This window comes from Fringilla coelebs (genome assembly GCF_963513975.1).
Source record: "Fringilla coelebs genome assembly, chromosome: 9".
Classification (NCBI taxonomy): Eukaryota; Metazoa; Chordata; class Aves; order Passeriformes; family Fringillidae; genus Fringilla; species Fringilla coelebs.
In genome coordinates this window covers 1,252,960-1,277,953 of record NC_140067.1, presented here as the reverse complement: position 1 = coordinate 1,277,953, position 24,994 = coordinate 1,252,960, and the positions used below count along the sequence as shown (strand labels likewise).

Below are 24,994 nucleotides of genomic sequence, written 5' to 3'. Positions count from 1 at the left end.
GATAATCCCCTGGAAGTGCTGCTGGGCATCCCAGGCTCCGAAATGTTGCCCAGGAGGAAACACTCCCAGATTTCTCTCACCTTCTGCTGAGATCTGCCTGAAACTCCCTGGAAAAGAACAGCAGCAACTAAGCCAGGAGCTGATGGAAAAGGGCTTGAAACCCACAAAAATATTCCCACAAATTCAGAATAAACTTAGATGGGGATCCTTTGAAGCCGAGGGAAAAGAAATGTGAATTTAGTAACAAAATTTAGGGATGTTTTTATTTATGTCTGAATTTCTCAGAGCTTGGCTTGTATCTTGATCCAAATCTGGGTGGGTCATTTTTTTATCACTGCTGAGCCATGAGTGTTGTCCCCAAAAGTGTCCCTGAGATAAGGAGGGAGGGAGCTGGGGCTGCTGGGCTCTGCCAGCCCTGCTCCCCTGGGCTCAAATGTCTGCAAAATTCCTTGCAGATAGTGAAATAGAGGAGGAATCTGAAGAAGATGAAGATTATATTCCCTCAGAAGACTGGAAAAAGGTAAATATTCAGCCCACATTTCATGAATAATTAATTCATCTGTTACTGGGTAACTCTGAGCTCTGTGGAGCACCTAAATCCTCTGCAGTTTTCCCCCATAAATAGGAGAGTTTTGGTAATGAGAAGTCTTTAAGTCCTCCCCAAACAGTCAAAAATCCATTTCCATATAGCTGTCTTCAATTTTGAACCTGTTAATTGCATTTTTAGATTTTAAACAATGGAAGTTTCAAGAGGGGAGGAAAAAAAGATGTGATCATGCTCCTGTTTGCTAACAAAAAATCTCAGGGTGGCTTCACTTCTTCTTTTTATTCCAATCAGGAAATCATGGTGGGCTCTATGTTCCAAGCTGAAATTCCAGCTGGCACCTGCAAATACAAAGAGAATGAAAAAGGTGAGATTTGACCATTTATTGCTGCTTGGGATCAATGTCTGATTAGGAGAAAGAAAAGACTGGATTGATGTCATGTGTCTTAATAAAGGAGTGACAATTAGAGGCACCATCATCGAATTAGAGCTCATCCTGTGCTTCAGCAGAGCTGGAGGAAGAGGGAAAGAAGGATTTTATTCTTGGCCTGGTGCCTCTTGAACCTTTGGAGTCTGATTGAGTGATCCCACAAGCTGCAACCTCTTCACTTATGGATTTCTTTCATGTGAAATCAAACAGCCAATGGAGAAATTGTGCTGCTGGAACTGGATTATCACATTAAAAAGGGCAAAATGGTGCCAGCAGCTTTGCTTTTCACATTTTGTACCTCTTCAATCAGGAAGAAGAAGTTCTGCCCTTGTGGATTTTTTTTCCCCAGCAATTTTTCCCCTCATCCCAAGCAGAGGCTTTGGCTGGATGCTGTCAGGAAAGGCAGGTCCAGTTTAAACTGGGAGCAGAAAAAGGAAATTTTCCTGCTCATTCAGCCCATTCCTAAGGATTTGCTCACACTGCAGGTCAATGAGAGTGGATTTCTTTGTAGTTTTGTAGAATTTAGTTTTTAAATGAGCACCACAAAGCCTGGAGCCCTTCTAGAGCCCAAGTTTGTGCTCAGTTATCTCATTGCCCAGGGAGGTTGTGGCTCCCTCTGGATCCCTGGGAGTTCCCAGGCCAGGCTGGACGGGCCTTGGAGCACCCTGGCTCAGTGGAGCTCCCTCCTCCCAGTGGAATCCATGGAATTGGATGGTTTTTAAGGTCCCTTCCAACCAAACCATTCCAGGATTCTCTGAGGCTTCCTAGAACTCTTTGTTTTCTTGAATGAGCAGCCAAACATCAGCTGAGTGGGAACCTCTGGAACAAAAACCCAGAAAACTCCTGGGAGCTGTTCCCAAAGTGTGTCCTGGGTGAAATGAAGCTGCTTTCTTTGCAAGACATTTAATCCTTTTCTTTTCCACCTTTGGGGGTTTATTTATATTTATTTCCACAATAAATTACTTTTTCCAAATAGAGATTCATCTCTGAACCCCCTGAGCTCCCCCCACACCTCCCTCCCTGTGCTGGCTGTGCTTTCCCAAGCATTTCCCTTGGAATCAGTGCTCAGATTCCTTCCTTGCTGCTCTTCCTCAGGTTGTTGGAGCCCACAAACAAGGTCTGGATATTTTCCTACTGTAATAGCCAGAATTTCACTTTATTTTGCTGCAGTCCAAAGCTTGGCTCTTTCAAAATAATCAGGGGATATCTCACTTGGCCCACATTTCTCCATTCAATTCAGTTTACTGTGGCTTCCCTGCTCTCAGACTCCCGTGAAAGCTCTGGAAAAGGTGGAGATTAAAATTCTGGAGGTGCAGGATGAGTTCTATAATCCAGAACCCAGATCATGCCAGGATTTGAAGGCAGAGTCCAAAACCCAAGTCATCTGCATCCTGCATCCATGAGGTTTTACTGATTGCCAGATGAATGGTGCTCATGATCCCCCAGGGTTGATCAGAAACAATAATTACCTTTCTAATTATTTCATTTGATTATAATGATTTCATTTGCTTGTGCTCTCCCTGGGGTTTATCCAGTGTATGAAAATGATGACCAGCTGCTCTGGAATCCTGACTTTTTACCAGAGGATAAAGTCATAGAATTCCTCAACGAGGCCTCGAGGCGCACGGGAGAGGAGAAGGGCCTGGATGCAATTCCTGAGGGCTCCCACATCAAAGACAATGAGCAGGTACAAAAAAATAACCACAATTTGCAGATTATTTTCTAGAATTAATCTTCTTTTTAGTTCATATTTCTCCCAAGAGGGGAAATCTGGTTTGGAACAGTTTCATTGTTCCTTGTGGAAATCGAAATTTGATGAGGATTTTACCTCTCAGTGAATATTAAACTGTTAACTTGAGCTTAATGTTGCTTTATGTAAAATAAATATATCACAGAAAATGAATAAAATAATTTTTATATATATATATATAAATCTGTATGAATTAATTCTCTCAGGTACAGAATTTTTCAATGATAAAATACTCTATGAATGCACACTTGATATTTCTTCATACCCAAAAAAACCCCTACACATCAATTTAAAAAAAGTGTGTAGTGGATTAAAAATCTTCAAAAAAACCCTCCATCAACTTCACAAACTTGTGTAATGGATTAAGAAGTTGCAGTGCTCTGCTTGGGCGTTTTCTTGGTTCTGTAAATAGAGATTTGGAAGTGTAAACACAGTAAATACAGCTCCAGTTGCACTGCATCGATCCTCAGGGTTTGTTTTTAGTCTGAGGAGGCACCGGGGGTTTCTGGGCGTTGCTGTGCCGCAGCAGGCTGGGGTGGCCCTGCAGTGCTCTGTGTGCATTTCCCTCCCTGCAGTGCTCTGTGTGCATTTCCCTCCCTGCAGTGCTCTGTGTGCATTTCCCTCCCTGCAGTGCTCTGTGTGCATTTCCCTCCCTGCAGTGCTCTCTGTGCATTTCCCTCCCTGCAGTGCTCTGGTGCATTTCCCTCCCTGCAGTGCTCTGGTGCATTTCCCTCCCTGCAGTGCTCTGGTGCATTTCCCTCCCTGCAGTGCTCCCTGTGCATTTCCCTCCCTGCAGTGCTCTGTGTGCATTTCCCTCCCTGCAGTGCTCTGTGTGCATTTCCCTCCCTGCAGTGCTCTGTGTGCATTTCCCTCCCTGCAGTGCTCTGTGTGCATTTCCCTCCCTGCAGTGCTCCGTGTGCCTTCCCTCCCTGCAGTGCTCTGTGTGCATTTCCCTCCCTGCAGTGCTCTGTGTGCATTTCCCTCCCTGCAGTGCTCTGTGTGCATTTCCCTCCCTGCAGTGCTCTCTGTGCATTTCCCTCCCTGCAGTGCTCTCTGTGCATTTCCCTCCCTGCAGTGCTCTCTGTGCATTTCCCTCCCTGCAGTTCCCTGTGTGCATTTCCCTCCCTGCAGTGCTCTGTGTGCATTTCCCTCCCTGCAGTGCTCCATGTGCCTTCCCTCCCTGCAGTGCTCTCTGTGCATTTCCCTCCCTGCAGTGCTCTCTGTGCATTTCCCTCCCTGCAGTTCCCTGTGTATTTCCCTCCCTGCAGTGCTCTCTGTGCATTTCCCTCCCTGCAGTGCTCTCTGTGCATTTCCCTCCCTGCAGTGCTCTGTGTGCATTTCCCTCCCTGCAGTGCTCCATGTGCCTTCCCTCCCTGCAGTGCTCTCTGTGCATTTCCCTCCCTGCAGTGCTCTCTGTGCATTTCCCTCCCTGCAGTTCCCTGTGTATTTCCCTCCCTGCAGTGCTCTCTGTGCATTTCCCTCCCTGCAGTGCTCTCTGTGCATTTCCCTCCCTGCAGTGCTCTCTGTGCATTTCCCTCCCTGCAGTTCCCTGTGCATTTCCCTCCCTGCAGTGCTCTGTGTGCATTTCCCTCCCTGCAGTGCTCTCTGTGCATTTCCCTCCCTGCAGTGCTCTGTGTGCATTTCCCTCCCTGCAGTGCTCTGTGTGCATTTCCCTCCCTGCAGTGCTCTCTGTGCATTTCCCTCCCTGCAGTTCCCTGTGCATTTCCCTCCCTGCAGTGCTCTGTGTGCATTTCCCTCCCTGCAGTGCTCTCTGTGCATTTCCCTCCCTGCAGTGCTCTGTGTGCCTTCCCTCCCTGCAGTGCTCTCTGTGCATTTCCCTCCCTGCAGTGCTCTGTGTGCATTTCCCTCCCTGCAGTGCTCTCTGTGCATTTCCCTCCCTGCAGTGCTCTCTGTGCATTTCCCTCCCTGCAGTGCTCCGTGTGCCTTCCCTCCCTGCAGTGCTCTCTGTGCATTTCCCTCCCTGCAGTGCTCTCTGTGCATTTCCCTCCCTGCAGTTCCCTGTGTATTTCCCTCCCTGCAGTGCTCTCTGTGCCTTCCCTCCCTGCAGTGCTCTGTGTGCATTTCCCTCCCTGCAGTGCTCTCTGTGCATTTCTCTCCCTGCAGGCCCTCTACGAGCTGGTCAAGTGCAATTTTGACACGGAGGAGTCCTTGAGGAGGCTGAGGTTTAACGTCAAAGCGGCCAGAGGTGAGTTTGCATCCCTCAGTCCCCATCTGGGCTCACAAGGTGGGTTCAGCTCCATTTCAAGGCAGCCCCAGGGAATCCCTCACTGTTCTCTGGAGAATGGAATTAGCAGTGTGGAATTCCCTTCCCTTGCTGGCCATATTTGATACAAATATCTGCGACTTCTGCCCCAACTTCAAGGTGAAAATCACTTCTTGACAACTCACCTCAATATTTTAGGTATTTTATTGTTCTCTTTTAGACCCTTCAGTCATCAAAGTGAATGCAACAAACAGGAGACATGAATTCATTCTAAATAAAGGAGCAAATAAAACTTTTATTTTACAAAAATGACATTAAAAACCCTGCTATGTAAAATGAATGAATTCTAAATAAAGGAGAAAATTAATTTTTTTTACAGAGTGTAGCATTAAAACCCTGCTACATAAAATAAATTAATTTTAAATAAAGGAACAAATACATTTTTTATTTTACAGAGTGTAGCATTAAAACCCTGCTACATAAAATAAATTAATTTTAAATAAAGGATCAAATTAATTTTTTATTTTACAGTGTGTAGCAATAAAAACTCTGATACGTAAAATGAAATAATCCTAAATAAAGGAGCAAATAAACCTTTTATTTTACAAAGTATAACATTACCCTGCTAGATAAAATGAATTCATTCTAAATAAAAGCAAAAATTAACCTTTAATTTTATAAAGTATAAGGTTAAAAACCCTGATATAATGAAATGAAATAATTCTAAATAAAGGAGTAAATTATTTTATTATTTTATAGAGTGTAGCTAAAAACCCTGATACATAAAATGAATTAATTCTCAATAGAGGAGCAAATAAACCTTTTATTTTTCAAAATATAATATTTAAAGCCCTGATACATAAAATGAGTTAATTCTAAATAAAGGAGAAAATGAATTTTTGATTTTGCAGAGTAGCATTTAAAACCCTAATACATAAAATAAAATAATCCTAAATAAAGGAGCAAATTAACCTTTTATTTAATTATTCCCACCATTTGATTTACTGGGACCTGAAGGATCAATGAGGCCAGATCAGGTTTTATTCATAGAGTCCCTACAAAACCAGCTCCTCCCATCTCCCAGCCTGGTCCTTCAACGGGAGAATTCCCATTTTTCTACCAAAAAGTGAAATTCCTGGGCTGCTTCCTGTGGAATCCTTCTCCAGCAGCTGGAGGAAGGACCCAGATCTTTTCTGTCACTTCAGTTGCTTTTTAGTGGCTTTTCAAATTAACTATTTTCTTTATTGCTTTTATTTTTGATTTTCCTGTAGAAGAATTATCTGTTTGGACAGAAGAGGAGTGCAGGAACTTTGAGCAAGGGCTGAAAGTCTATGGCAAGGATTTCCATGTGATTCAGGCAAATAAGGTAAAATTAAGTGCAATTCTCACTTTTTACATTTGAAAACAAAGTAATTGTGAATAAATTTTGTCCTTCATAAAGAAATGGACAAAATTATTTCATTTTTACTGTTGAATCACAGAATCCTGGAATGGTTTGGGTTGGAAGGGACTTTAAAGATCCCATGGGCAGGGACACTTCAGTATCCCAGCTTGCTCCAGCCTGGCCTTGGACCCTTCCAGGGATGGATCCAGCAGGAATTTTTTCCTCCTCAGTTTTTTCCCAACATTTACATCCAAATTGGTTTCTCAAAGCCCAGAATTTGTAACTGGAAGTGCAGAAATCCTGCAAAAATCCTTCCTTCCTTCCTTCCTTCCTTCCTTCCTTCCTTCCTTCCTTCCTTCCTTCCTTCCTTCCTTCCTTCCTTCCTTCCTTCCTTCCTTCCTTCCTTCCTTCCTTCCTTCCTTCCTTCCTTCCTTCCTTCCTTCCTTCCTTCCTTCCTTCCTTCCTTCCTTCCTTCCTTCCTTCCTTCCTTCCTTCCTTCCTTCCTTCCTTCCTTCCTTCCTTCCTTCCTTCCTTCCTTCCTTCCTTCCTTCCTTCCTTCCTTCCTTCCTTCCTTCCTTCCTTCCTTCCTTCCTTCCTTCCTTCCTTCCTTCCTTCCTTCCTTCCTTCCTTCCTTCCTTCCTTCCTTCCTTCCTTCCTTCCTTCCTTCCTTCCTTCCTTCCTTCCTTCCTTCCTTCCTTCCTTCCTTCCTTCCTTCCTTCCTTCCTTCCTTCCTTCCTTCCTTCCTTCCTTCCTTCCTTCCTTCCTTCCTTCCTTCCTTCCTTCCTTCCTTCCTTCCTTCCTTCCTTCCTTCCTTCCTTCCTTCCTTCCTTCCTTCCTTCCTCCTTCCTTCCCTCCCTCCCTCCCTCCCTCCCTCCCTCCCTCCCTCCCTCCCTCCCTCCCTTCCCTCCCTTCCCTCCCTTCCCTCCCTTCCCTCCCTTCCCTCCCTTCCTTCCCTTCCTTCCCTTCCTTCCTCTCCTTCCTCTCCTTCCTTCCTCTCCTTCCTCTCCTTCCTCTCCTTCCTTCCTCTCCTTCCTCTCCTTCCTCTCCTTTCCTTCCTTCCATCTTTCCTTCCGTCTTTCCTTCTTTACAAACCCCCTGAACTTCCCTCTCAGTTTTGAACTTTTTCACCGAGCATTTCCCCTTTTCCAGGCAGTTTTGGGTGGGGATGTGGCCCTTTTTGCTGGGTTTGTGGGGGGCAGAGCTGACCCAGTTCCGTGTCTGTGCCCCCAGGTGCGGACGCGCTCCGTGGGGGAGTGTGTGGCTTTTTATTACATGTGGAAAAAGTCGGAACGTTACGATTTCTTCGCTCAGCAGACCCGCTTCGGGAAGAAAAAATACAACCTGCACCCTGGGGTCACGTAAGATGTGCCTGATTTCATCCTTTTGGGGTTCAATCTTTGTTTAGGCTTGCTCTCAGCTGAAAATTCAGGGATTCAAAGCCTAATTTGCAGCAGGAAAAGAGCCAAAGTGTAAAAAAGAATGTCATAAGTGTGTATAAATAACGTGTCAAATACATTTATTTGGGGTAAGGCCAACACTTTGCACTGAGGAGCAATTTGAGTTGGAGTTCTGTTAGGATTTGGTTGGTTTACTTTTTAAATGTTAATAGGGTTTTTAAATAATGCTTGTTTCAATTAAATATATTTTCTACAAAAGCATGAACCCCAAGTTCCAGGTGGAATTTGTGGTGCATTTGTTTGTCCATCGTTCTGGCCAGCACAACACCAAATCCCAGGGGATTTTGGGCTCTCCAAAGCTCCTTTTCCCATTCCCATCCTTGCTGAGGAAAGAGGGAATGTGTGAGCAGAGCTGCACTCCCAGCTTGTTCTGCTGCCCTTCATTCCAAAGCTCTGATCTGCCGGTCCCACTCTTTCCACTGCCTCCTGCCAAGCTTTTTTACTATTATTTTCATTCCTCATTTCTTCCTGGCTCCTCTCTTGATCCTTCTGTGGAATATTATTGTTTCTTCAAACATTTCAGGGCTCTGGGACACGCAGAGTTGCCATCAGGGACTTTGTGGGTGTTTCAGAGAGCTTCTTACCTGGCAGGGACTGGCTGGCTCCCCCTTTCCTTCCATCTCTTGGTGGGTTTTTTCCCCCCTATTTTCCATTTTCCCTCTTTTCCATTTTCCCCTATTTTCCATATTTTCCATTTCCCCTCCTATTTTCCATTTCCCCCCCTATTTTCCATTTTCCCCTGTTTTCTATTTTTCCCCTATTTTCCATTTTCTCCTATTTTCCATTACTCCTGTTTTCCTCCATTTTCCATTTTTCCCCAAATGAGACATTTTTGGGTCTCTTCCTGCTGTTGGGTGCAGCAGCAGTGGCATTAAGGACTGGACTTGTCTGTTCTTGAATGATTTTGCAGATAAATTCAGGGTATTCAGAGTGGAATTCCAGGATAATTACGTGTCAGGAGAAGTTTCTGGAGTTACTCCAGCCCTCCCACCATATCCAAGGGTTTCATCCACCAGCTCCCTTTGTTTCCATCTTCATCCTGCCCTGAACTGGAGCTCTGGAATAAATGGCACAGATGGGAATGTCTTGGACTCTGGAGTTTTTCACCTGCTTTTAGCCTGACCCCTTTGGGTGTTTTGTGCACAAATGGGATTTATATTGACTGGAATGGTTTGGTATTGGTGGCTCAGCAAATTCCAAGGGTTCAGTGCCTGGAGGGATCACCCTGGAAGCACAGGGCAGACACAAAGGGTTTGGAATCATGGAATGGTTTGGGCTGGGAGGGAACTCAAAGCCCATCCAGTGGGCAGGGATGGGGGACAGAGGACACTGCCAGAGGACACTGCCAGGCTGCTCCAGCCCCAGGGTCCAGCCAGCCTGGCCTTGGGCACTGCCAGGGATCCAGGGCAGCCACAGCTGCTCTGGGAATTCCAGCCCAGCCAGGAATTCCTTCCCAAAATCCCATCCATCCCTGCCCTCTGCCAGTGGAAAGCCTTTCCACCCTGCAGTGTGTGCAGGAGCATCTCCAGCCCATCCCAGCCCTGTCCCAGCTCTTGTGTCTGTGTGTCCTACAGAGAATCCATGGATCCTGTCCCAGCTCTGTGTGTCTGTCTGTCCTGCAGGGATCCCGTGGATGTGTCCCAGCTGTGTCTCTGTCTGTCTGTCCCGCAGGGATCCCGTGGCTGTGTCCCAGCTGTGTCTCTGTCTGTCTGTCCCGCAGGGATCCCGTGGCTGTGTCCCAGCTGTGTGTCTGTCTGTCTGTCCCGCAGGGATTACATGGACCGCCTCCTGGACGAGAGCGAGAGCGCCGCCTCCAGCCGGGCCCCGTCGCCGCCGCCCACGGCCTCCAACAGCAGCACCAGCCAGTCCGAGAGGGACAGGGACGAGTGCGCCCCCGGCAGCGCCCCGAACGGTGAGGGCCCGAATGCCCGGCACGGCATCCCCATCCCGGGCTGCTCAGGGACACCTCCCGCCATCCCGGGCTGCTCAGGGACGCCTCCCGCCATCCCGGGCTGCTCAGGGACACCTCCCGCCATCCCGGGCTGCTCAGGGACACCTCCCGCCATCCCGGGCTGCTCAGGGACGCCTCCCGCCATCCCGGGCTGCTCAGGGACACCTCCCGCCATCCCGGGCTGCTCAGGGTCACCTCCCACCATCCCGGGCTGCTCTGGCTCGGGAGAGCCCGTCCCTGCTGTTCAGGGTCACCTCCCACCATCCCGGGACACCTCCCGCCATCCCGGGCTGCTCTGGCTCGGCAGAGCCCATCCCTGCCGTCCCTGCCGTCCCTGCCTTGCCAGGGGCGCCTCCCGCCATCCTGGGCTGCTCCCAGGCAGCCTCAGGCCCTGCAGGGGTGCAGCAGCCGCAGCTTCTCTGGGAATTCCGTCCCAGCCCCTGCCCACCCTCACAGGCTGCTCCTGTTCCTCTGTGCCCATGTCCCATCTGTCCCTGACCTTTTGCCAGTGTGGTGCCATTCCCTGTGTCCTGTCCCAAGTCACTCTGCTGGAGCCCCTTTCAGCCCAGGAAATGGCTCGGCGCTCTCCCTAAGCCTCCTCTTCTCCAGGCGGGCACCCCCAGAGACAAGCAGCCTATTTCAAGTTAAAACTGGTTTTTAAAACCCCTCCATGTTTGCATGTAGGCAGGGGCCTTGTCTGGAAGATAAACCCCACCAGAATTTCCTGTGAGCTGAGGTTTGTGAGTTCTGTGTGCCCTGTGCCAGGCAGAGGTGGAGCTCAGTGCTGGGGGAGTCCTGAGCAGGGCACCGAGCCCCTGGGAGCTCCTGCTGCTCCTCAGGAGCTGTTCCTGAGGGCTGGGGAGGGAGCTGGGAATGGGAGAGGAGCCAGGGAGGAGAGCCAGGCCGAGGGAGGAGCTGGGGACTCACTCAGGGCCTGGAAACTCCCTGGAAGCTGCATAGAGTGCCCAGGTGAGCAGAGCCCTCCTGCAGCCCCGCCATCCTGGGCTTCCAGGACGTTCTCTGTTCCTTTGAAGCACTTGCCTAGGTTCTGTCAGTTGTGTGCACATCAGTCACACAGTGAGGAGAAGCAGAAAAACACTGGATTTTTAATGAATTTTGAGTGCAAATTCTCTTTCCTGAGCCAGCCCAGGTGAGGAGAGCCCACTGGGGTCCTGGGATTCCAGGACATTCTCTGTTCCTTTTAAGCACTTCCATGGACTCCCTGAACCTTTTGTATGCACATCAATCACACAGTGAGGAGAAGGAGAAAACCACTGGATTTTTAATGAATTTGAGTTCAAACTCTGCTTTCCTGAGGCAGCCCAGGCTGTTGTGTTGCTGCTGAGCTTTGCTGATGGGGTTTCTCTCCCACCCAGGGGTCTCTGCCAACGGCCCAGGGGAGGTGCCAGGGAAGGAGGAGGCGAAGCTGGAGGGGCTGCACGTCAATGGACCTTGCAGTGGGAAGAAAACCCCTCACACAGAGCTGGACACAAACGGCTACGAACCCGAAAACCTCTGCAGTGACCCCAAACTGGCTCACTCGGCCTCCAGGAACGAGCCTGAGCTGGAGGAAAAGAGTGAGAGACCTCTGAAAAGAAGAAGAATTAACAGCAATGGGAAGGAGAGCCCGGGTGCTTCAGAGTTCTTCCAGGAAACCAACTCCCATGGGAAGCTGGAGGAGCTGGAAACTTTGGAAGACTGAGTGCTGGGAGCTGATTTTATTCCTTGGAGTAAATTCTGGGTGTCTAAAATTTTCAGGGTTGATGGGTTACCTTCCAAAGTCCAGTTCCATAAACAATCTGAGATTTTTTTGTTTTGTTTCCTGAGACCTTCTAGTCGGCTCTAAAGATCCGATGATTTGGTTTTCTTCAGTGCTGAAAAGCAGCAGGAGAATATTGAATTTCTCAGAGCTGGCAGCTGCAGTTCTGGGATAAAAGGCTCTTAAATATTTAAGGAACAAAGCAGTGAGTTGCTGCAAAAATATTCCCAGCCTAACACATAAAAGAATGTGTTAATACAGCATTTAATGTATAAAACAGCATTTAATCAGTGTACAAGTGAACAAAGCATTTGGGGCTTTGCAGGAAGTTGAAATAAAAGAGGAAAAGCCAAGACAGAGCAGGCACAGAGACTTCCACTCCTGCTGGAGAGAGGAAAATGTCATCCCATCATTAAGGAACCCTCATGAATCCTGAAAGTTATGAGCACAACTATTTTTATATATAGAAGTTTTAAAAGGTAAATAAATAAACCAGGTCAGGTTTGTCTATGTAAAATTGTTGACATCAATGATGTCTTTCCATATTCTTTATCTGGGCTAAAGAAATACATTCTGTATTTTTCCAGATTTCTTTGTAGCCTTTGAAAGATTTTTACAGTACTTATGTCTTGATTGAACTGTCCTTTCTTAAAACAAAAGCTTGTATAATTTTCTTACCTTGTACAGTTGGTAAACTTTTATGAGAGAGTTGATACCCTGAGTCTAATGTCAGCTTCCTTTTATTTTGCTGAAGTCTTTTCTAAAAAAAAACCAACAAAAAAAAAACCCCAAACCAAACCAAACCAAACCAAACGAGTTAAAAATTAATCACCAACGTGTTAATTTTCTTCCCAGAAACCGGTAAATAATTAATATAAGAGTGGTTAGGAGGCATTTGATTTTGGAAGCGTGGATTTTACTCCTTTTATGGCAAATGATGATGTCTCAATTTCTGTTAAGCATGCTGCTTGCATTGCACACATTTCCTTGCTTTCTTCCCCCTTTGTTTGGAACTCAGAGGAATCTCCCAGCAGCCAAATTCTCGAGTTCACTGAACCTTGTGCACGTTCAGCTGCTCCATCATCCCCTGGTTTGTTCCCTGCCAGGTTTCAGGGAGCACAGCAGGGGCTGCAGTGAGGCTGGACTGGCTGGAAAGGCAGCTGGGAGCTGGATGGAATTCCTGAGCAGCACCTGATGATCTCAAAGGTCTTTTCCAACCTAGGAAATCCTGGCATGCTGTGTTGGTGCACAGGGACACGCTCACCTGGAGAAGGGAGAGCAGGAATTTCACATTGAGCTGGGGAGAACTAATTCCAGTGTGGAAACCAAAAATTCCTCATGACTAAATGGGAATAGGGTGATGCTCACCCTGCCAGCAGCACCACTGAAAAGTTGTGGGTGTAGGATTTACATCCAGCAATCAGGAACGTTTGAAATCCCAATTCACTTTGGTTTTGTTTGGTTGTTTTCTTCAGCCCAGCTCCACTTCTGCTCTGTTCAAATCCGGGATAATTGTTCAGTTGTACCATTGCTGACCCCGTGTCCTCCTCCTCCTCCTCACAGGTGTGCTGTTCATCCTTCCCTGGTTATTTTCTCTGCAGGGTTATGCTCTTTATGGTTCCAGTTGAACTGAATGGTTTGAAATGGATGTTTCAACCCAAACCCCAGTGCTGAGGGCTTGGGCTGATTTGGTTTCTTCTCCACTGAACTTCCCCTGGACTTTGTGATCAGGAAAGAGCCAAGCCTCGGGATGAGGATGGGTTGTGGATGCAGGAACCCTGGGGAATGATCAGCTCTGCCTGCCAGCCCTGCTCCTGGAGAGCCTCTGGGTGAGGTTCATTAATTAAGGCCTGTGTTAATTAAGGAATGCAGTGATTAATGCCTGAGGCAGAGGTTGCTGTTAACTCTCCCCTCTGGTCATGAGCAGAACCTCAAGGACGGTTCCACACAAGCAGAATCCTATTTTCAGTTTTATTTGGATGCTCTTTGTTTTCGGTTGCAAGTTGGAAATGCTTCCCAACAATGCATAGGAAAGTTTCCAAATGAATTGTCTCAGGCTCGTGTGTGAAATCCAGCACTGTGTATATTTTCAGGAATGTTGCTTTGTTTTTTATCTTTCCTTATTTTTATTTTGTTTTGGTGATACTTAGAAGAGACCTGACATTCCATAATCCACTATGTAATGCTCAGCTAGACTTTAAGAATATTTAATTCTAATTTACCTTTTGTTTATGCTGGTGTTTTATACAATACTTTGTTCATGTTTCAAACTGCAGCCACTGTAACTCGTTAAGTCATTGCACTACTAAAGCTATTGAAAATCCTGGAAACTGCTAACTTTGCTTTCATTTTCCAAGCCTTCTGTACAGTTGGGAATCCAGTCCAACAGGAAATCCTTGTGCTTCCCAAAGGGTTCAATGTGCTATAAATTCCCCCCCCACACACACAAACCCTACAGATTAGTTGGATACATTTTTTCCACACAGTATTTTGCACTGTCAGTAATTCCCTCCTCTTACTCCCCTTCCCCGTCTGCAATTCTGGAAAAGCTTATTAAAATATTTTTAAACTTACTGTCTGCATCCAAAATTCCTGACTTTCCTTGCTCCAGAGGGGGGGAATATTCCCTCTCAGAGGATGGGAGAGCAGTGACTCTGTTACTCTGCACTGAAACCCATGGAAACAAAACCCAGTTTTCTGCATCAACTTCCAGCTGTTCCCTTCATTCTCCATAATGTTTCCAAATCCCTTCTCAAGGAATATTCAAAGCTGGAAACCCAGAATCCCCCCCCTCACCCTGCTGGGGCTGTGAAGAGCCCCCTAAATCCCAGATTTATCCACCCCAGCATTCCCACCCTCTCCAGCCAGGGAAGGGAGGGCTGAGGCAGCAGCAGCTTTGGTTCATTGGTTTATTGGAAGCAAATACAAAAATACAGAGGCACATAAATCCTTTCTGCTCTCATTCCTCACATCCACAGCCTGCCATACATTCAGGTTTTCATCACTAAAATGCTCATTTTGTAAATAGATTCTCTATAGAAAACATTTGTTTTTTAGTCAATTAATAGCATAGAAAATACTGTTAGAGGAATTCTTGGCTCTCCCAGTGTTTAGGATCCAGCAGGATCCCAGCACGGACAAAATAAGCTTTAAAAATCCTTCTCTGTTAGGACTGCAAATCTAACCAGTAGATTCAAAACCAAACAGAAAATCATCATCAAAACCCCTCTGGCAGAATCACCCTGCTGGCTGTGACCTCAGCACGGGGCAGTCGGAGCACACAGGGGAGAAAAAGGGATTTGGGAATTGGGATTTGGGACTTGGGAATGCTGCAGCAAGGGGCAGGAGCTGGGGAAGGAGCCCCAGCAGCACCTGGGCACTGGGAACCAGGACAGAACCAGGACTGGGACCAGCAACCCCATCTGGGCTGGGACTGGAGGCTTCTCCATGCCAGGAAGGCTTTGTGACCCTCCCTCCCCCAGACAAAGCTGAGGTTTTACTGGAATTTTGGGAGGAAAAATGATCAGGGATTTTTTTTTGACTGTGCTCAGAGGGGGAATGTGCTGAGGGGCTGCTCCAGGACACCCCAACTGCCTGCAGTGACCACAAAATCCCACAAAAAAAGGGGAATTGTGGCTCTGGAATTGCTCCAGGAGCAGGGATGCTGGAGCAGGCAGAAGCTGACTCGCTCCACACCTTCCCCAGCACACCAGGCTGGAGCTGCACCCTCACAGAAAATCTCCTTCCCATCCAAAAACTTCCAGTAAACTCCAACAAGTGCAGCTTTGCCCAACAGCAGTTCCAGTTTAAGCAAGTATCTCCTAAAAAACCCCACTGTCAGTGTCTAGAGAAGCTGTGAGGCTACAAAAATCTCTAAATACATTATTTTACTAAAGTTCTTTAACCAAGCTTAAAAACAATTCTTTTAAAACCAAAAGACAACCTGGAAAGAGGTGCTGGGTAATACAACCTTTAAAAATCACTGACCACTTCCCAGTGTTCTACAATTCCCATTCCTTTAGTGGGTCACAAACCCAGGGTGATTCATTCCATGGAAAACAAGAATTATGGGCCCCCTGTACTTGCCAAAAAAGAAGATTTAAGTCCTTGTGCCTCTTCCAGGGGTGGGATCTGCAGCCCCTGCAGATTCCCTGGATGTGCTGTGCCAGGTGGGACAAGCTTGGCTCTGATCCCAGCAGCTTCTCCCTGGTGATCTTCCCAGTAAGGCAGCAGCTTTCCCAAACCCAAGGCTGGATCCAAGGGAGGCTGCAGAGCTCAGCAGGGCAGGAAAACCCTGCTGGGAATGTGACTGAGCCTCGGAAAGCCAGAGGTGGATGCAGGGCTCTGACAGACCCAGGAGGGCAAACCCAGCTTGGAAAGTGGGTTAATGGACCAAACAAACAGTTCATCAACAGCCAACAGCTAAAAATTCAGTTCAGAGAGCAGTGAACATCCATCCAGGAGGTCTTGGCCCAGCCCAGGAGCAGCTCCCGTGTTCCAGAGGGAGCAGGCTGGGCACAGAGCCAGCCCCAGCCTCCCACCCCGCTGGGATCAGCAGATCCAGGGATCCCAGGGAGCAGATCCAGCCAGGAACACCCCGGCACACCCCGGGGACAGAGCTGCCAGCCCTGCCCTGCCGTGCCCATCTCCGCTGCCAACCCCCGCCTCGATTAGAAACCCGTTAATTCCTCCCGTTAATCAGGCTTAATTAGGCTCATCCCTCCCCGTGCAGGCTGGGTGGGCGCTCCCAAGGATTTGTGAAGGCAGCAATCTCAGCTGTGCAAATCAAGAGCATCCCCGGGGCTCCTCCCCGGCCCTGCCCGCTCCTGACCGCATCAGGCGGCAGGAGAGCGGCTCCGCAGCCCCGCCCGGCTCACACCGAGCTCTTCCCTCGCGGGTCCATCTTGCCGCCAGCCTCCGACTCCTTGCTCATCTGCTCCTCGGTGAAGGTGATGTAGGAGTACACCAGGCTTCCAGCAATACTGCAAGAGATTCGGGGAGCCCGTGGGGAGCAGCTCCCGGGGACACGGAGCTCCCAAACACGCGGCAGAGCCGCGGCACCGGCACCTGCTCCAGCAGAATTCCCAGCTTCCCTCCCAAACCCAGCAGCTTTGCTTCATTCCAGATCTGCTCCACCCCCAAAGGGATCCTGCTGAAGGACAGAAGAGACTCCCACAACAAAGCCCAGAGAGGAGATATTTTCCAAGATTGTATTTTCCAATAATAAGATGAATCCCCAAAGAGTACTAAGAATAATATGAAATAATAAGAATAATAAGAAATAATCCCCAAATTCTTGAAATTGAAATAAACCCCCCAAAAAATAATAATGCAAATTGAATAATCCTCAAAGTTCCTTCTTTGCTGCCTTAATTCTATGACTCTGCTTGGTAACTCAGGGAAAACTCCATTTTCCTGTTAAAATGCTCCTGTGGGTTCTCCTGGCTTTAAAACAAACCAAGTTTGGGAACATCCCACAAAACCTAAGCACAAAGCACAAAACCCAAGCACAAAAACCCAAATCGGTGTGGTTTTTTTTTTTTTGGGGCAGGTGAAATCCATTAAATCTGTCAAATTGTCCCAGTTTCACCCCAGTTTTCACTTAGCAGTCATAAATAAACCTCTGCTCTTACCTGATATTTAGACCAATGAAGTTCATCCATGTAAAAATATAATCTCCTCCAAAAAACATCCCAATATAGGTTATTAAAATATTCTGCAAAGGAACAAGATGGGAGGAACAAACAGCCTGAGACACAGGAATTGTATGGAAAAGGGAATTTATGGAAAATGGAACGCAGGGGGTGGAGCATGAGGGGTTAATGCAATTCCCAAGGGATCAGTGAGGGGCTTTTGTGGGAGCAGGGAATGCCACTCACCTTAATGCAGCCAACTATTGTAGTTGTAAGAGCAGAGTTGTACTGAGTGCAAAGAACTGTGGAATACATCAGAATAAACCTAGGGAAAAGAGCCAACATCAGGGACAGCACCTTGGGAACTCCTGATCCCTCCCCCTGGCCTTCAGGGAATGAGGGGAGCCCAAGGTGGCCCCTAACCCACAGCATTCCAGGATTCCAGGATCCATTCCCACCCTTTTTTCCCCCACTTTTTCAGCTAAACCTGCACTGGAGGAGGGTGGGAGATAATCCCCACCCAGCAGAGCTCTCAGGAAGGCTCTCCCTAGCAGGACTGAGGATTTATGATGGTTTTTAAATAACACCAGTTATTCAGGCACCACAATTCCCAGTTTCTGGGCTGGAGGTGCCTTCCCTGCTCCCAGCCCAGCAGCCCAGTCCTTACCCCATCACACAGGACAGCGTGAACTGCACGAGGAAGAAGGTGTCTGCCCAGCCCTGGTACTCCACTGCCTGCAGGAACAGCACCTTCAGAGCCTTGGCAAGCACACAATTCCCAGCAGGACCAGGAGCAACCCCCCAGCATCAGCTGTCACCTCCCAGCAGGGAAAACCAACCCGATTCCAAGCCTGGAATGACACCCAGGGCTGGGGATCCCCCCTGGCAGCACCTCCAGCCTCAGCACTCGGCTCATCCCTTCTGGAAAAGGCAGGGAATGAGTGTCACCAGCCAGAGGGCTCAGGAGAGGCATCTCCCAGCTGGCTGCTCCCCAGAACTGCATCATTTTGGCTTTCACTCCCTGCAAACCACAGCACTCATCCCAAGGGAGCTGTGACCTGGAGATGCTGCTGAGAGTGGCTCAAGGCAGCCTGGATTCCAGGGAAGGGCTTTTCCCTGGGCCTCTGGGGTTTGGGGTTTGGATCCTGTGCCCAGAGAGTCCAGAGGGGCCTCAGAGAGTCCAGAGGGGGCACCGAGGTCCTGCAGGGACTGGAGCATCCCTGGGGAGAGCTCAGGGGCCTCGCCCAGGAGCCAGGGACACAAAGGGACACACAGGGACACACAGGGAGGTCCCCCTGGATGGCTGCAGGCACTTGGAGAGGGGCAAAGGGAAGTGGGGGAGCCTCCACCCTTGGAGACACCCAGAACCCAGCTGGAATCCTCACCTGCTCCAGAGGGACCAGGGAGCCTCAGCCACGGGGCAAGAGCTGCTTCCCTCACCCCCTTCAGCTGGGCAGGGAATGCCAGAGCACCCCAGGCTCCTGCCAGGCACCTGGGAATGCCCTTCCCCCAGGGACACCAAATTCCAGCCCTGGGGGGCCCCTCCTGCAGCTCCTGCATCCCCTTTTCCCCAGGAATTCTGCACAGAGCAGGATGTGTTACCTGGGCTGCCTCCAGAGCAACCACAGGAATTCCCAGAGCCAGAGGCACAGGAGAGGCCCCCGGGCCCCTCCAGCCCCTCCAGCCCCCCCAGCCCTTCCCAGCCCTTCCCAGGGGGTTCCTGGAGCTGCAGTTTCCTGGCAGCAGCCCCAGCACACAGCACATCTTTGTGCAGCCCAGAAAGGAGTTTATTCAGGGGAAAAGCAAATTTTAAAAAAAGCCATTTCTCTCTCTGGGCTGAACAGAGGCTGCTCACAGCCACGTTTTCCTGCCCAGGCCCAGCTCCTGCTCCTAAATGAGCACTTTTATCCCAAATCCAGCCCTGGGAGAGGGTGGAGCTGAGCCACCTTCACCCCTCCTGCCAGCCCTGCTAAGCCCAGCTCATTATCCCCGGGCTTTAAGCTCCTCAGGAGGACAAAGCCACCAGGCTGGGGGACAGAGGGGCTGGCAAAGCCACCCCCAGGGTGGGCAACACCTCCAGCCCTTGGGGGAGAGAATTTATCTGAGTTCCCTGCACATGGAGGAGATCTCCAAAAAACAGGCAGGAAAAAGGAACTTGTTGCTCAGGAGAGCCAGCTGCACATCAGTGGGTGCAACAACAACAGAAACAATTAATAATAACAGTAATAGTTATAATTACAAATAATGTAATATTAGTAATAATAGCTTCATGTATACAGGACCACAGGTAAATAATTATAATCATAGTAATAATAAGGAATAATTTCATCTATAAAGAACCATAGCTAAATTATTATTATTGTTGTTGTTGTTGCTGTTGTTGTTATTATTATTATTATTACTATTATTATTACTATTATTATTACTATTATTACTATTTTATTTATTAGTATTGTTACTATTATTATAATCTCCAAGATCACAGGCACCACAAGCAAAGTGGACCCACACAGCAATTCCACAAAACCGCCCCAGCAAGAGGGAAAGGAAAGGAAAAAAAAAGTTTCAAGAAAACTCATTAATTCTAAAATTACTCAGCTTCTTTAAATAATATTTGGGTTTTCTTCTTGCTCTCCACTTCCCCATTCCTCAGGCGTTACAAAAATGCCTGAATGGAGCAACCCTGTGGCTTTAAGCCCAACGTCAAAGCTGTGGCTCCTTCCCCAGCCCCCCAGGCTGCCCATGTGACAGTGGATTTTGGGATGGGTTTGGGATGGATTTGGGATGGATTTGGGGCGGCTGTCCTACCTTCTGTGCATCTCCAGTGATGTAGGCAATGGCCAGGGTGGGCAGGATCATGAACAGTGCATTGTAGTAGAGCAGGCCGTACTTCCCCAGCTCCTGCAAGGGGGAACACCCCGGGGCTGGAGTGGGAACAGAACCCCTGCCCACCCTGCCACGGGCCTGGAGCTGACTCCAGGTGGGATTCCTCCCGCTGCAGGGTGGGAATTCTGACATCTCATGGAATTCCAGGCTGGTTTGGGTGGGGAGGGACCTCAAAGCTCATCCAGTCCCACGGGCAGGGATCTCCCACTGTCCCAGGGATCCACAGGGATCCAGGGGCAGCCCCAGCTGCTCTGGGAATTCCATCCCAGCCCCTCCCAGGGAACAATTCCTTCCCAATCTCCCACCATCCCTGCCCTGTGGGAGCCATTCCCCGTGTCCTGTCCCTCCATCCTTGTCCCCAGTCCCTTTCCAGCTCCGAACAGATTTTGGGAATGGGATGGCTGAGCCTCCCCCCTCTGCCCTCACAGAAACCAAGGCCAGAATCCCAACATCCCAAAGGAAGCCAGAGCTCATCCCACCTTGGAATCCAGCTTCTGTTTCACGTAGGCACCGTTTGCAGCTGTTAAGGCATCGTTGATGAGGATAAAAATGTATCCCTCCAGGTCGAATGCCAAGTCAGCACTGGGAAGGGGAAAAGCAGGAGTTAAAGCTCCTGGAAGGTTCCTTCCACCTTCTGTGGAGCCAGCAAGTTGTCAGGGAAAGTTCATCACGGGAGGAGGGGGTGGGATTTGGGTCAGGAAAACATTCTTTCCTACTAGAGAGCATGTCTGGCAGGGGGGAAAAGCCAGCGCTGAATCCCTCTGCTCTCCCAGGGAACTCCACTGCCATGGCACCCACCTGGCAGCCACAAATGCACCAAAGATCATGGCAAATACTGTCATCTGAATGCTCCAGGAAAACTTCTTCCTGCAAAACAGAGGCAGCAGGACATGGCACCAGCCACTGCTCAGTCCTTGGGAACACTCTGAGCAGGGAGAAGCTTTTCTTCCTGAGGAAAGGGGGGAAACCCCAACCCAACCCAACCCCAACCCCAACCCCTGCAGGAGCTGTGAGCAAAGACATTTCAGACAGCTGTCTCTGTGATTCTTTTAGCAGATAAAGAACTCAGCCTGGAGGAGCTGGGGCAGGGCAGGGAGGGCTCAGCCAGGCACGGAGCAGCTCCAGCCCTGCAAGGGGCCGCGGGCACTCCGGGAGGGCTTTGGGGGCCCGGCAGGAGCTGGGGCTGGCACAGCATCCCCCGCTCCCGAAGGGGAGCCAGAGCAGCACATCCCCCTCTGCCAGCTCCGCGGGAAGGGATCCGGCAGCTCCCGCACCGCCCCTTCCTCCCTCCCACCCTCCTCCTCCTCCTCCTCCCCCTCCCGCCCGCCCCGCAGCCCGGAGCCGGCCCGGGGCTGGCAGCACTCACTTGAGCAGGAATCCCTCGGCAAACATCGTGAACAGGATGGAAAACCTCCGCAGCACCGTGAACATGGGCAGGCTGCGGGGAAGGGCAGCGCTGAGAGGCTGTGCCCCCTTCCCCGAGCCCCAAACGGAGCGGGGATATGGGATCAGGATAGGGATATGGGATCGGAGCAGGGATATGGGATCGGAGCAGGCATATGGGATCAGGATAGGGATATGGGATCAGGATAGGGATATGGGATCAGGATAGGGATATGGGATCGGAGCAGGGATACGGGATAGGAACAGGGATATGGGATCACAGCAGGGATATGGGATCAGGATAGGGATATGGGATCGCAGCAGGGATACGGGATAGGAACAGGGATATGGGATCGCAGCAGGGATATGGGATCAGGATAGGGATATGGGATCAGGATAGGGATATGGGATCGGAGCAGGGATACAGGATCGGAGCAGGGATATGGGATCAGGATAGCGATATGGGATCACAGCAGGGATATGGGATCGCAGCAGGGATATGGGATCGGAGCAGGGATACGGGATCGGAGCAGGGATACGGGATCAGAGCAGGGATATGGGATCAGGATAGGGATATGGGATCAGGATAGGGATATGGGATCGGAGCAGGGATATGGGATCGCAGCAGGGATATGGGATCGGAGCAGGGATATGGGATCAGAGCAGGGATATGGGATCGGAGCAGGGATATGGGATCAGGATAGGGATATGGGATCGGAGCAGGGATATGGGATCGGAGCAGGGAGATGCGATCGGCCTGCCCTTAGTGGGGAATTCCCTTATGGGAATGGCACTGCTCCCATACCCCCTTTAGATCTGAGCCTTCAGGGACGGGGGACCCCAGGGACACCCCCAGACCTCACCCCGTGGTTAAGGGCCAGCCCCGTGTCCCTCCCTGCCCGCGGGGAGCATTTGGGAACACGCACGTGGCACATCCATCCCGGCGTGGGCAGGCAAGGAAGGAAGGAAGGGAAGCGCGGGGCCCCGAGCGGCTCCTGCCCCATCACCCACAGCCCCGGGGCCCGGCAGGGCTCCCTGGCAACCCTGGAAAGCCCCGAGGAACGGTGAAACCCTCCCCGAGCGGGAAACCCATCCCTACTTCAGTTTCTTTGTGCTGAACAGTCCTGTGATCTGGTTCCCGAAGTACAGGAGAGGTAGAGGAAATGTCTGGAAAGGAGAGGGATAAGGCTGTGGGAGCGAGCCGGGAGCTCCCCGAGCCTCGGGGGATAAAAATAGAATGGAATTATTCCCACCCGCCATGGAAACCTTCACACACACACTCACACACTCACACTTACACACTCACACACTCAGACACACGAGTCCCGGAGCTCCAGGAGCCCCGGAACGGGCACAGGCATCCCAAAGAGCCCCTGGTGGGACAGAGACCCAGGGAAGGGGAAAGGAGCCTGGAGAGGGGAGCTGGGTGCTGGGGAGGGGATTTGGGTGCCCGAGGAGGGGATTCGGGTCTGGGGAGGGGTCTCACCCGCCGGGGGATGTGTCTGTCCAGGTCAGGGAACTTGACCACCCGCAGCACCTTCCCCGCCCAGAGCACGGCCACCGTGGCCACCATCTGCAAGAGAGCTGGGGTCACCCACGGCCCCCCGGCCCGGGGTGCGGGGACACAGCGGGGTCGCACTCACCTGGCCCAGCCCCACGCAGAGCGAGGACGGGAACCTGCGGGAGGAGAGCACGGATCAGGGGGGGCCCCACACCGGGGGTCCCGCACAAACCCGCGGCCGTGGGGACACCGCGTGGGGACAGCCGGGCTCGGGGGGTGCCAAGGGCTGGGAAGGACCCGGGGCAGGGGGGGTGACACAGGGGGGGACCCGAGCGCAGGGACCGGAGTGAATGGCGGGGTCTCGATCCCCATCCCACGGGGGGTCCCCACGCCGATCCCGGGGGGTATCCCGATACCGGGGGGTACCTCAATCCCGGGGGCGGGGGGGGATCCTGATCCTGGGGGGGTATCCCGATCCCGGGGGGGGGGGAGGTCCCGATCCAGGGTGGGGGGTCCCGATCCCGGGGTGCGGGGGGGGGGTGGTTCTGATCCGGGGGGGATTCCCGATCCCAGGGGGGTACCCCGACGGCGGGGGGGTCCCCGATCGCGGCGCGGCCGTACCCGTAGGTGGTGAGGACGCTCTTGTTGACGACGACGATGAGGAAGGAGCTGAGGCCGTAGAAGGCGGCGGCCAGCAGGCGCAGGCAGAGCGGCGGGGCCGCCATGCCCCGCTCCGCATCGCCGGGCGCGGGGGCTCCGGCGGGGGCTCCCCCCTCGGCCGCCCCCTCGGGCCCCCCCCCGGCAGCGGCCGCGGGGCGTCTGCGCGGGGCCGACATGGCTGGGGCGGGGCGGGAGCGGCGGGAGCGCGCAGCCGCGGGGAGGGACCGGCGGCGACCGGGAGGGACCGGGGAGGGACCGGGGAGGGGCCGGGGACGCGGGGCAGGGAACGGGCAGGGATGGGGACATGGCACGGGGGGGGATGGGGACAGGGATGGGGACATGGGGACATGGCACGGGGATGGGGATGGGGACATGGGGACATGGCACAGGGATGGGGATGGGGACATGGGGACATGGCACAGGGATGGGGATGGGGACATGGCACAGGGGATGGGGACATGGGGACATGGCACGGGTGGGGGATGGGGACATGGGGACATGGCACAAGGATGGGGATGGGGACATGGCACGGGGATGGGGATGGGGACATGGCACGGGGATGGGGATGGGGACATGGGGACATGGCACAAGGATGGGGATGGGGACATGGCACAGGGGGTGGGACAGGGATAGGGGACATGGCACAGGGGATGGGGACATGGGGACATGGCACAGGGATGGGGATGGGGACATGGGGACACGGCACAGGGATGGGGACATGGCACAGGGGTGGGGATGGGGACATGGGGACATGGCACGGGGGTGGGGACATGGCACAGGGGGTGGGGATGGAGACAGGGATGGCAACATGGCACGGGGACAGGGATGGGGGACATCGCACAGGGGGCTGGGACGGGGGGACATCACACAGGGGTTGGGGGACAGTGATGGGGGACATGGCACAGGGGGCTGGGATGGGGACGGTGATGGGGTGGGATGGTGGCACTGGGACTGGGATGGGGGCATTGATAGGGGGAGGATGTGATGGGGGCTGGGATGGGGGCATAGAACGGGGGGGTTTGGGGCAAAGGGATTCTGCCAGGGGAGGGCATGGCACGGGGACGGGCTGGGGACACTGCGGGGAGGGGTGGGCATGGCTCGGGGACTGGTTTGGGGGCATTGGTGGGGGTGGGACGGGGCTGGTGCGGGGGCACAGCAAGGGGGGCGTCGCACGGGGGTTTGGGGGGGCAGCACTGGTGAGGGGAACCCCCCGGGTCTGGCGTGGGGGGCATGAGCAGGGGAAGGGGGGCGTGGGTGAGGTCGCACATGGGGGGGCACTGCCGGGGGGCACTGCAGGGACAAACGCGTGTCCCCTATATGGGCAGGGGGACAGGGCCCCCTCCGCCCGTCCCCACGCAGAGCGGGGGTCAGAGCCGCGCTGGCCCCGCTGTCCCTGGCCCCGGGGGCCCTGCACCCTGCCAGCTGCTGCCCT

The 24,994-nt window shown here is 51.6% G+C and overlaps 2 protein-coding genes across 4 annotated transcripts in view; one reads left to right on the top strand and one right to left on the bottom strand.

Annotated features, from left to right (window-relative positions):
• Positions 1 to 14,072, top strand: part of MIER1 (MIER1 transcriptional regulator) — a 36,495-nt gene extending 22,423 nt beyond the window's left edge. For both annotated transcript variants that reach the window (XM_084211241.1, XM_084211240.1), the window contains 8 exons: positions 456 to 520; positions 839 to 911; positions 2,510 to 2,661; positions 4,849 to 4,930; positions 6,220 to 6,314; positions 7,563 to 7,690; positions 9,559 to 9,701; positions 11,117 to 14,072. In XM_084211241.1, coding sequence (XP_084067367.1) covers positions 456 to 520; positions 839 to 911; positions 2,510 to 2,661; positions 4,849 to 4,930; positions 6,220 to 6,314; positions 7,563 to 7,690; positions 9,559 to 9,701; positions 11,117 to 11,442 — 1,064 coding nt within the window. In that variant the 3' untranslated portion in view covers positions 11,443 to 14,072. The remainder of the gene's footprint in view (positions 1 to 455; positions 521 to 838; positions 912 to 2,509; positions 2,662 to 4,848; positions 4,931 to 6,219; positions 6,315 to 7,562; positions 7,691 to 9,558; positions 9,702 to 11,116) is intronic.
• A 332-nt stretch (positions 14,073 to 14,404) lies between these two features.
• SLC35D1 (solute carrier family 35 member D1) lies at positions 14,405 to 23,741 on the bottom strand. 2 transcript variants are annotated; one of them, XM_084211067.1, is made up of 12 exons: positions 23,524 to 23,741; positions 23,045 to 23,078; positions 22,888 to 22,974; positions 22,501 to 22,568; positions 21,385 to 21,456; positions 20,817 to 20,885; positions 20,498 to 20,600; positions 19,941 to 20,033; positions 17,800 to 17,867; positions 17,379 to 17,457; positions 17,133 to 17,215; positions 14,405 to 16,481 (listed from the first exon to the last, which is right to left on the bottom strand). In XM_084211067.1, the coding sequence occupies exons 1-12, from the start codon at positions 23,736 to 23,738 to the stop codon at positions 16,373 to 16,375; spliced, it is 1,080 nt and encodes a 359-aa protein (XP_084067193.1). In that variant the 5' UTR covers positions 23,739 to 23,741; the 3' UTR covers positions 14,405 to 16,372. The 2 variants fall into 2 exon arrangements, with proteins under 2 accessions (XP_084067193.1, XP_084067194.1); XM_084211068.1 differs by lacking the exon at positions 22,888 to 22,974.
• Positions 23,742 to 24,994: the final 1,253 nt, after the last annotated feature.

Coding starts and splice junctions, on each gene's coding strand:
- SLC35D1 (XM_084211067.1), bottom strand. CDS start 23,738: ATGTCGGCCCCGCGCAGACGCCCCGCGGCCGCTGCCGGGGGGGGGCCC. Junction 22,569..22,887: donor ACAGACACATCCCCCGGCGG/GTGAGACCCCTC, acceptor TCTCCTTTCCAG/ACATTTCCTCTACCTCTCCT. Junction 21,457..22,500: donor TTCAGCACAAAGAAACTGAA/GTAGGGATGGGT, acceptor CCTTCCCCGCAG/CCTGCCCATGTTCACGGTGC.